At 42.5% G+C, this 12,162-nt stretch overlaps 1 protein-coding gene across 2 annotated transcripts in view; it reads right to left on the reverse strand.

Annotated features, from left to right (window-relative positions):
* The window catches only part of LOC113525264 (receptor-type tyrosine-protein phosphatase F-like), a 92,338-nt gene that overhangs the window by 13,066 nt on the left and 67,110 nt on the right, over positions 1-12,162 (reverse strand). For both annotated transcript variants that reach the window (XM_053242341.1, XM_053242342.1), the window contains 8 exons: positions 11,481-11,604; positions 11,033-11,208; positions 7,799-7,918; positions 7,448-7,602; positions 6,555-6,840; positions 6,035-6,213; positions 2,844-2,970; positions 180-305 (listed from right to left, as the gene is read on the reverse strand). In XM_053242341.1, the coding sequence (XP_053098316.1) occupies positions 180-305; positions 2,844-2,970; positions 6,035-6,213; positions 6,555-6,840; positions 7,448-7,602; positions 7,799-7,918; positions 11,033-11,208; positions 11,481-11,604 (1,293 nt within the window). The remainder of the gene's footprint in view (positions 1-179; positions 306-2,843; positions 2,971-6,034; positions 6,214-6,554; positions 6,841-7,447; positions 7,603-7,798; positions 7,919-11,032; positions 11,209-11,480; positions 11,605-12,162) is intronic.

Below are 12,162 nucleotides of genomic sequence, written 5' to 3' on the forward strand. Positions count from 1 at the left end.
GAAGAGAGAACGAGACAGAATGAGACAGGAAGAGACAGACAGAGACCGAATGAGGCAGAGCAAGACATTAACACGTGACTTAACACACACACATTCTGAGAAACACAGACAAAAGACAGCTACAGTGAGACAGACTCAGACAGAGTGAGACAGGTGGAATGGTAGAGCGTCTCTCATACCCTGATGTCAGTGACTAGAAACTCTCGCAGGATGTAGTATGGCATGATGTACTCAGCTACGGTGTCGACCACGAAGTACTGATGACGGGTGGAGCGATAAGCCGGCCAGTACTGATCACAGTGCTCCTGCAGAAAGACAGACAAACAGATTAGCTGGTATTGGATTACAGACTAAAGTTCTATTCTAATTAAAAACCGGTCATTAAGTTTCATTATGACTGTTCACACTTCTACACTCTAATATTTAGCGTGTGATAACGAAACTCATTCTCAATGGACCCAATTTGTAGAAAGAGATAAGTCTTTAGACTTGGGTGGAAGACTGCCAGTGACTCAGCTATTCGGACATCTAGGGGAAGTTCAACTACAAGGGACTACATAAATTTAAAGCACTGACCAGTACACAGTTCTATTAGAAAGTGAATCCAGTGACAATAGTGCAAAGAGTACAATATAAGTTGCTGAAATAGTGTAAACATAAGACGTAGCAGCCTATGTACAATATAATAAATATTGTAGCAGCATAATGTAATGTGCAAAAAATTGCAAAGAGGATGGAGGATGCACAGTTGTGTGTGTATGTGTGTGTTCTTTCAGTCCAGTTTCTGAGTATTGACAGTTGATCTGCCAGACATGCTGACATCTGAGCAGAAACATGAGTGTCTGAAGGAGGGAAGGAGAGGATGATTTGAGTGTCATCCACATAGCAGTGGTATGAAAACCCATGTGAGGATATGATGCACCCAGAGAGCGAGTATAGAGGGAGAACAGAAGAGGACTAAGTACTGAGCCTTGTGGAGAGTCTGCGGGGAGCAGATGTAGATCCCCTCCATGCCACCTGATATGACTGAACTTCCAGGTAGGAAGCAAACCATTGCCATGCTGCACCACGAATTCCAAAATTCATTAGGGTGGACAAGAGAGCCTTGTGGTTCACCGTGTCAAACGCCGCTGAAAGGTCGAGGAGGATCAGGAATGATGACAGTTTGGCTGATCTAGCAGCATGTAGCTTCTCAGTGATAACCAAAAGGGCAGTCTCTGTGGAGTGTGCCGCTTTGAAGCCAGACTGGTTAGGATCTTGGAGGTTGTACTGTGAGAGATAGAGAGACAGTTGATTGTAGATAGTTTGTTCATAGATTTTAGAAAGATAAAAGAGAAGTGATACCGTTTGGTAGTTGCTGATGTCAGAGGGATCAAGGGGATGAGGTATTGTGAGATGGTCTGGAGTATTGTGGAAGGGATTGGATCCAATGGGAAGGTGGTAGGATTGCAGGACAAGGTGACTTGCAGGATCTCTTCTGTTGCTGGTTTAGAAAAGGTCCAGCGAAGGTCATGTAGTTGGTGTAGAATTGAAGGTCTGGCAGATTTTTTCAATCTTCCCAACATAAAAGGTCACAAAGTCTTCAACAGTCAGGGAGGATGGAGCAGGAGGAGCCGGTGGGCTGAATAGTGAAGAAAAGATGTTGCGGAGCTTGCGAGGATCTTGTGAAGTTTATAGCTTTTCCTTGTAGAAAGCAGTCTTAGCAGAAGTCACTTCAGATGAGAATTTGGACAGGAGAGTGTGGTAAGAGGCAAGATCTGTCATAACGGAGTCTATGGAGACGGACGCAGGTACAGAACTTCTTTAAATAAAAACACAAGAAACTACAAGTAATGAACCAGGAACACAGGGAAACCAGGAACTAGGACACAGGGAGCTAGGCTAAAACTTATAAAACAAGTACTATGCAAATACTAACTCCCCATATATATATATATATATATATATATAAAAATAGAAAGAAAACACTGGACTTAAATAAGGCAACTAATCAAGAAAATAACAGACAGATAAACACAGGAAATAAGGCAGACAATAGAAGAAGTAGTGTGGAATTACCCCTGGGAGCCATGACAAGATCTGTGTCGAGTTGTGATTTCTTCCACTTCCTCTCTGCTGTACTTAATTCTCTCCGATTGCTGCATAACACATCCAATAGCCAAGGAACAGGGCAAGAAATCTTCCTGGGTTTAGAAGATAGGGGGCAGAGGAGGTCCACGGATGAGGAAAGTGAGGAGAGGAAAGTGTCTGTGGCTAACTCCAATGGTAGGGAGGAAAAGGAGTTAGGGTCTAGAAGGGATGATAGGGTGCAGGGAGCTTTGGAGGAAGGCGTGATAGAGTGGAGGTTTCGAAGAGTGGGAGAGAAGTATTTGTAGGTGGTTTTAGGCAGAACAGGGAGAGTAATGGTGAAGGATACCAAGTGATGATTGGAGATGTGGAGTGGGGTAGCATTGATGTTTGTAAAATGGAGAGGGGCGGCTGAAGACCAGGTCCAGGGCATTTCCTCCCTTGTGTGTGGGAGGGCAGCTGTTGAATATCAAGGAGAAGGAATGCAGATGAGGGAGAAAGCAAGAGGACTGGAGACTATAACAAGACTATAAAAGCCTCTGTTTGCTTGTTTAGGTCTAAATTTGGGCAAATATTCCCACCAAGATTTAAAGCTTGCTCAATCTATTAGCTCGATGGGAAGATGTGTGCATTTTATTTTTTGGATTTTCAGCCAATAGAAAAGCGCAATACACACACACACACACAGTGTACCACATTGTACCTACCCCAGTGTACAACATTTCAGGACTACAATGTTTAGTTTAGCGCTTGTCCATTTCTGTCCGTTTCCTTACCCATCCTATCTCGCAGAGGTCGGTCAGCATCACCACAATGGTGGAGTTGTGTTCCCATAGCATCCTCCAGAAATCCTCCGTGGTCTCGGGCAGAGGTCCCTGAGTGGCGATGTACGCATTCTGCTGCCTATAAAACACACACACAAGACACGTCCATTTATTATCAACATTTACTTATTAAAATGATTCTGTTCATTTAGGATCAATATAAAACAATCTTTTGTTTCACACTGTACACTGTGTGCTTCACTTTATATAAAGATATAAATCTGATTCAAACAAATATATATTAAAGGTGCATTAGGCAAGATTAGCCTCAACCCCATCCCACCCCCCATTTCTACCCATGTTCACGAAGCTCCGCCCCAGGATCTACATTGGTATTATCAGTTATATTATCAGTGGAGTTACTCTTACCATCCCAAAATTATTTTCATATTTCATAAAACATATAAGTGTTTTATTCTTCTTATACCACAGCAATTTTCCAACGATTACAATTTTTTTCTCCTAGCTATTTATAGTTACATTTAATGCTGTGGAATGTCCATGAAAAAAAGTTAGTTCCTGTTTTCGCTTACGTTATAGCAGCTATAAACAGTCGTTCCCTCACCAGCCTCTCTTTTTTCTCTTATAAGGAAACTGCTATCAATACACCAAATCATTGCGGAGATATAACCTCACATTCATTTTAGCATGCGTTCCATCATATTTGTTGACATCTTATACGCGAACGGTTTGGTCTATCAAAAATCTTTGGTCTCCATTGTGTGAAGATGATCTGAGCAAAATTTGGACTAGGAGTTCACAAAAGTAGGTTTTTCAAAAAATTCTAAATGGTGGAAATTTTTAAATGGCGGAAATGTCTGTGACAAACGGTTCAAAAGTTACAACCATTTTCATAAAACTTTATGTTTTGATCACTATAGCGCCACTATGCGGCCAACTGAGGTGAGACTGTGTGCCATAGTAGACTGGTGGAGTACTACCATCCAGACAGTTTGGTCTGCACAATCAGGTTTAGGGCAGAAAAATAATAGTAATAAATATAGCAGCAATTATGGAGCCAAGCACAACAGAGGCAAATTAAGGAGCTAAGCAAGCATCAGAGCATGGTCATGATTTACACATCAAGTCAGCTTATGGCAACTTTGACGATGCGTTATATGGAAATGGTTTAACATATCAAAAACTTTTTTTCAACATGAACAACATAACTTATGATGGCATGGACTGAAGATGATCTGAGTTGAATTTGTTGGAAATCGGACAAATGGTCCGAAAAGCAAAAATATACTTTTTTTCATATCTCATGAGTACTAGGTGGCGCTGTTCCAAAACTGTGCAGTCAAGTCATGATGCCTATGACATATACTAAAGCGTTACGAAGATATAGCCTCATTTGGGCGTGCTCGCTGTCAAATTTGTTTCACCGGTACACCACTCTCAGGAGGCATACAAATTTGGCTACGCTTCCGAGGCCCATGGTGACTCCACCCACTGGCAGGCTCGGCCGGTGAGCCAGGACAGCAAGAACCTCAGCCACTGAATCTCTTCAGGCTTGGGGTCCAACAGGCTCTCAAAACATATTTGGCACTGCAAGGCGTGGCTTTCTGGAGGAACGTCAAAGCTGTCGATGGGTGCTGGAGGGGTATAGGGGAGTACAACGCCCCTCCTAATTGACCCCACGCTGCGCCTCAATGCTGCTCGCCGTCTGCTCGCACCTTGCTGAAGCAAGACCCAGCCGTCCTCGCCATCATCACAACACGAGCCTGACTCTGACTCTACTTCGAGCAGAACCTTCAGGCAGTATCACTGATTATTAATTCATCACAATCACTGGTTTCACATTATACAACAATACGTATGTGGCAACTGGGCCCCAAGGTTATCTGATAAGAGGTTATAGGTTATAGTCTGGGGAAAGCATGTAAAAGCTATAGCTTGCACAGCCCATGCTATAACCACTCATTTACCACCCGAGGTCAAAATCCAAGAATTAGAGACATATCAATTAAGTTCTCAAATTAAGGTCAAGGTTTTCCTAAAAGTACTTCAGCAAAACCTAAGCTATTATGGTCATACTTTGCTACATACAGATGTTTCTTCATTTAATGTCACTACATGTCACAATATTACAAAGCAGTTACGACTCACTGATGCTCTCCAGGTTTATTGCCCTGTAATCAGACATACCTCCCTCCTCGTAGTTTTACTGATATCATCACTCCATCTATATTTTCATGGTGTGTAGAAAATCATCGTAGTGGACCACCCTTTGCAGGTGAAATTTCTAAGGCATTATGTAGCTTTACCATTGACCTTGAGAAATGCCATCTAAGAGCTGTTTCTCATCTCCCGCAAATCCAGTTCACAGCTCACTCAATAGCTGATTGTGTCTCTCTACCTGGTCCCTGGATAAACTGGCTATCAATTAATGAATTTTGTCATGTTCTGGCCCCTTCAGATACTTATTGGCTATGCAGCAGTAACGCTTATAGTGAATTACCTGCCAGGTTCAATGGTTGATGTTCATAGATTTATCTCCTTCCTGCCATGAAACCCCCCTCTTATCTTAAGCCCCGTGTAACAGTAAAACCTGTTGCCATGTAGGCTAGCACAGGAAGTTTAAGCTTCCTTTTGAGGACACCTTTAGGGTTGTCCAAATGGGGGAAATTGTGGGATTATTTTCCTTTTTTTTTCCATGATTACTGATGCAAGATACATGACAAAATCATTTAAAATCCATTCAATGTGATTTTTGCTTACTCATGATGCATATGTATCCTTTGTTCACTCATGATGTACATGTATCTGCTTTTGGGTTAAGATGTTTTGTCCCTGATCATGTTTTTCTCTTATTAACCTTGGGTATGTCCTTCGCATGTACACATCAGTATAAAAGCCGGCTGTGTCCAATCTGTGTTTAGACTATACAGCGCCCAGGCTGTCTTTATGCACTCAACAGATTCTTCAGTCATCTTACTTCTGGTGAGACTGCAGCATTTTGGTGGTCATCCAGAAAGATTTACAACATAGATAAAACATTACAGGGAGACAGAGAGAATGTTGTAGTAAACATGGCAGAGGAGGAGAAGTCAGTGTTGCTCTGTTCATTCAGTGATAAAAGGGAAAAGGCGTTAAAGCTGCATATGAACGGTTTAAAAACTGTCTTACTGTGTGTGTGTTACCTGTAACTGTTGATGTAGCTAGCGTTGATGTAGTCGGACCCCTCCACCCCTCTGATTGGCTGCAGACACACACGCGTCGACTCAAACGGCATGATGTTCACCAGTCGGTTCTTGAACTTGTTGCACGGCAGGTTGGCGCTGATGAAGCATGATGCGTGAGCTTTGGAGTTGGCCAGCCTCTGCACACACACACACACACGTCTAATATCATTACTTAAATATTTTTCAAAGCATGTACAGCAAAGGCCGACAGAATCCTGTTTCTGTCTATTCTTCTCTTTTTATTCGACTTTTCCATCCTCGCTCAAATTCTGTACGTCTGTTTCTGTTTATTTATGATCACAGGGCTTCGCTAGTCAACGTCCATTAGGGCTTTTAGTCCAAAAGTTGCACATTTGGAGAAATATTGATAGATTCCCACACGTTTACTTCATAGTTCTTCAGACAGAATCATCGTTTCTACACATTTTCCACAAAATTATACTTTGTGTGTGTGTGTGTGTGTGAGAGAGAGAGAGACCTTAAACTCGAGCTCCATGGCGCTGACGGTCTCTCCGGGCGGCGGCTGGCTCAGTCTTTGGATGTGGGTCTGGAGGTTTCGTGCCGGGACCTCGGTGACGCCGCAGTTCGCCGCCTCCAGCAGCGCCTCGTGGATGAAGATGTACTGATCCTCCGTCTGCACCATGTAGTTCCTCTGAGAGCGCATGCAGGTCACGTGGCCGTAAATGTCCACCGTCTTCTCATGCTTCACTCGCTCCAGCATGGCATCGATCACGATGAGGCAGCCGGTGCGACCCACGCCGGCACTGACAGGCAAAAACCAATTAAACATGCCTCATATCCAGAATCGGCTTTTACTAACCGAATCACTGATTGCTGAATCGCTTAACACTAACTCAATCACCCATCACCTACCACTCATTACTAACAGAATCACTTAAGGGTGGTGGTCGCTCAACGGTTACTGATCAGAAGGTCGGGGGTTCAAGCCCCAGCACTGCCAAGCTGCCCCTGCTGGGGCCCTTAAGCAAGGCCCTTAACCACATCTGCTCCAGGAGCACTGTAACATTTATTGCTAACTGAATTGCTTATAACTAACTGAATCTGCAATTAATTTATTGCTGGTATTTTCATTTTCATCATGAATTAAAAAACTGCCATTTTGCACACCACTGCGTCTTAAAATCTATTTAAGTTTAAACAGCAAATGTACTTCAGACACCGAGCATGTCTTTAGGGTAAAAGAGTCTGAATCTGAGCCTTTTTATCAGAACTGTTCCTTTAAGACTGGATCAGCTGAAGTCTGAATAAGGCGAGCTCATGTACCGATGTACGTGGCCTGAGATGCACAAGTAACACGAGCTGACGTGCTGTAAAGGTCAGCGGTGTAGCATGTGTAACGTGTTAGCTCACCTGCAGTGCACCACCATGGGCCCGGCATCAGAAGGGTTACACGCTTTAACCCTGCGCAGGAAGGCCAGGATGGATGCGGGGTACTCGGGCACGCCATGATCCGGCCACGCCATGAACTGGAAGTGTCTCACCTCCCTCTTCACAATCAAGCCGTTCTGATACAAAATTGAAAAAAAAAACAGAAAATAAAAAAGCTCAAGATTTTAGTGAGTGAGAAAATATTCATGTGTTTGAAGTGTAAATCCGAAAATCCTCCACTCTGTGAATAATGAGGAGGAACAGATGGATTTTAAATATTATATATTCTGCCATGTGTGGAAATGTGTGTGTGTGTGTGTTTTTTTTTTTTACCTTCTCAAGTACAAACGTGCGCATGCTGTACGTCGCCAGCTCCACTGAATCCAACACGGTCACCTGGATCATTCCATACGTTTCTGTTCCACGAACCGGCCAGTACTGGTCGCACTTCACCTGTGACATTTACAACAAAAGAAACACAATCTGAGCAAATAAAGCACAAACGTCACATCTCTAAATGCTCGGCCTCGTCCCGAATAGACACACTTCGCTCCATCATATTCTTCTCCTCTGTGTTTCCTTTATCCCCAGTCTGACCTTCTGTCCATCAATTCAATTCAATTAAATTCAGTTTTATTTGTATATGCTTTTAACAATGGACATTGTCACAAAGCAGCTTTACAGAAATAAATGGAATCACAAAAAATATATTGTAAATATTTGAATTTATCACTGTGAATTTATCCCTAATGAGCAAGCCAGTGGCGACGGTGGCAACGGTGGCAAGGAAAAACTCCCTGAGATGATATGAGGAAGAAACCTTGAGAGGAACCAGGCTCAAAAGGGAACCATCCTCATCTGGGTGCAACGGATAGTGCGATGATAAATAAATCCCTTCTATTATTGTGTACTATAAGGACAAGAAGTGCAATTGTGCAACCAATAAATTCATCACAGTTTCCGCAAGAAGTCCGGTTGGTTAAAATCTATCCACTGTCCACTGATGGAGTCCTGAGTACGAAGCTGCTCATGGCAACTGCAGCCCCAAAGCCACTACAGCAATCGCAGTCCCAAGCCATTGCAGTACAGTACAGTACAGTACAGCTCCCCATATGTGATCCCCAAGCCATCTCCACAGCCCCCAGGTGGCACCATCCCCAGCAATCCAAACAGTTCTTCAGGCCGTCCATATGGGGCCACCCCCAGCAGCAGCGAGCGAACTCAACCGATGAGAACTTCAACCAGAAGTAGGGCATCAGGATGGGTCAGGCAGCGAGGAGGAGCAGAAGGGGTCAGGATCACTGGCATCACTGGCATCTCAGAAGTAGCATGTGTAGCTCGACAGAGAGTGAGAGAGAGAGAGATGGAGAGAAAGGAAGAGATTGTTAGATAAGCTTTGTCCTCTAATGGTTAAGCACAATATACTTTGCAGAGTGCAAGCAGGGACTCCGGCAAGACTAGCTGTGACAGCATAACTAAAAGGGGGAGCCAGAAGCTAACACAGACATGAGGGCACCCTGGGACATAAGGCAGCCAGCCACTCCACCGTCGACAAACCTGAGTGAACGTGTGAGAGTGGGGGGGCGACAGCATCCAAACGTCCCAGTTCACCACAACACTCTATGCCTGTGAAACCCTCCAGACCTGCCCCTGTACCTAAGAAAACTATTCACAAAAGGCTTGACTAAACAAATATGTTTTCAGCCGAGACTTAAACACTGAGACTGTGTCTGAGCCCCGAACACTAAGTGGAAGGCTGTTCCATAACTGTGGGGCTTTGTAAGAGAAAGCTCTACCCCCAGCTGTAGCCCGCATTATTCGAGGTACCAACAAATAGCCTGCATCTTTTGATCTGAGTAGGCGTGACGGATCATAAAAGACCAGACGTTCGCTCAGGTACTGTGGCGCGAGACCATTTAGTGCTTTATAGGTCAATAGTAGTATTTTATAATCAATACGAAATTTGATTGGGAGCCAATGCAGTGTGGATAAGATAGGGGTGATGTGGTCATATCTTCTGGTTCTAGTAAGGACTCTCGCTGCTGCATTCTGGTCTAACTGGAGCTTGTTTATGCATCTACTGGAACATCCAGACAGTAAGGCATTACAATAATCCAATCTAGAGGTAACAAAAGCATGAACTAATTTTTCTGCATCGTGTAGTGACATTATATTTCATATTTTAGCAATATTTCTGAGATGAAAGAAAGCAATCCTAGTGATAATATCTACATGAGCTTCAAATGAAAGACTGGAGTCGATAATCACACCAAGGTCTTTTACTGCTGCACATGATGAAACAGAAAGGTCATCCAGAGTTATTATGTAATCAGAAAGCTTACTTCTAGCTGCATGTGGTCCTAGTACAAGCACTTCTGTCTTGTCAGAATTAAGTAAGAGAAAGTTAATAAGCATCCAGTTTCTAATGTCTTTTACACATTCCTCAACTTTATTAAGCTGGTCTCTATCATCTGGCTTTGCTGAAACATACAACTGTGTGTCATCAGCGTAACAGTGGAAGCTAATACCATGCTTACGGATAATTGTGCCCAGAGGTAGCATATATGGAGAAAAGAGCAGTGGGCCTAAAACAGAGCCTTGCGGGACACCAAACTTTACCTAGGATCTAGTAAACAGGTTGATGATTTTGATGATGAAATTAGTGAAATTAGTTCAGTCTCTTCAAGGGGAGTAAAACGTTGTAATTGTTGATCTAATATTATTATATTATCATCTACAGGGTTAGGTATAAAACTGCCCGGTTTTAAATTAATAGTCTGAATTTTACCATTGAAAAAATTCATGAAGTCATCGCTGCTATATAATGATTGTGTGCGTGTTTCTATTGTGGTCTTATTCTTAGTTTGAGGATGGCTCCTTCCTGTTCCAACATGACTGCGCACCAGTGCACAAAGCAAGCTCCATAAAGACATGGATGAGCGAGTTTGGTGTGGAGGAACTTGACTGCACAGAGTCCTGACCTCAACCCTACAGAACACCTTTGGGATGAATTAGAGCGGAGACTGTGAGCCAGGCCTTCTCGTTCAACATCAGTGCCTGACCTCACAAATGCGCTTATAGAAGAATGGTCAAAAATTCCCATAAACACACTCCTGGAAAGCCTTCCCAGAAGAGTTGAAGCTGTTATAGCTGCAAAGGGACAACTCCATATTAAACCCTACAGTTTAGAAAGAATGGGATGTCATTAAAGTTCATGTGCATGTAAAGGCAGACATCCCAAAACTTTTGGCAACATAATGTACATTAACGTATTTATTTATAATGTATTTATACATATTAACATATTGATGGGTAGCTTTAATATGTTCTAGTATAGACGACTTTCCACATACTGAACTGTCTCTCAGCCGTGTTAATGATTTCTGCAAATCATCAAATCTCCTACTTGATCCTATTTAATAATTAGGATTAAGGATTAAATAAATTAAATTTGTCCTTAATCAATAAAATTATCCTTGGTCCTTGAACTTTGAGATCCAAGACCTTCGTTAATCCCAACTAATAGATTTTTTTAGTCTTAGTCTTAGCTGAGTGTTAAGAACTGACCTGTGATTTCTCCTCCAATCTGGTCAACATGATGATGGTGCTGGTCCTCTGCTCCCACACCATCCTCCAGAAATCGTTGAAAGTCTCGGGCAGAGGGTCCTGCGTGGCGATGTAGGTGTTCTGCTTACGGTAGCCATCGATGTAGTTCGCGTTGATGTAGTTGCTACCTGGAACAGCTACAAAGAAGGGGGGAAAAAAATCTTAAAATCTACATCTTAAAATCACTCGTGGCCTTCAAACATCCTCAGACATCCTTTTTAAGCTATGGCGATGCTGTCTCTAATATCATCATGCTAATAAAGCTACGCTCAACTTTAAGCTTATAGGCGTTTAATATTATCACAAGTCCACCATGTTAAAGTAAAACAATCTAGAATAAAAGTTATTAGTATTAAATATCGACCACCTGTATGGTTATTAAGCGTACATTCAAGTGATCGACTCTCACCGTCCACGGAGGTCAGCACGACTCTGGAGTGATCGTAGGCAATGACGTTAGCGTAGCGGTTTTTCAGTTTGTTCACCTCCATGTTGGAGTTCTCGCAGGTGAATTTCTGGCCAGGATCAATAGACTAGAGTGAGGGGAAAAAAAGAGAGAAAGAAAAAGAAAAAGAGATAGATTATGAGTGAAAAACTGGACAGAACTCTCGCTTATGAATTCAGCTCACAGAACTTTCATTGGCGTGCTTGGTGTCTGGACAGTGATCCGTATCACTGAATGCAGCAATACTTTAATCAGGAGAGGAGAACGTGATTTCCCATCCAAACAGTCAGAGCGAGCATTTGAAGAGCAGATGAAATAAAACAAAGCCAAGGCACAAAAAAACAGACAGACAATCAAGGTACAAACCAGACAAAACATTATTGTTGAATTATGAAATGATACTTCATTATACAATTCATTATACAACACTGGGCTTCTTTTTGTTCTTGTTTTTTTGTTTTGTTTTTTCTCCTCAGAGAGCCAAGTCTTAGCAAGATGAGTGTTTATTTTTATTCAATAGGCAGTAAAAAGATTATGTGAGATTATGATAAACGCTTAGAAACGTTCACAATATCTAAACCTAATCCTAAACTGATTTAACAGAGTGCTGTAATCATTAAGTGAAGTTTTCTGTAACGAGACATTT

The sequence above is a fragment of the Pangasianodon hypophthalmus genome, chromosome 19, assembly GCF_027358585.1.
Source record: "Pangasianodon hypophthalmus isolate fPanHyp1 chromosome 19, fPanHyp1.pri, whole genome shotgun sequence".
In the NCBI taxonomy this organism is placed as follows: domain Eukaryota; kingdom Metazoa; phylum Chordata; class Actinopteri; order Siluriformes; family Pangasiidae; genus Pangasianodon; species Pangasianodon hypophthalmus.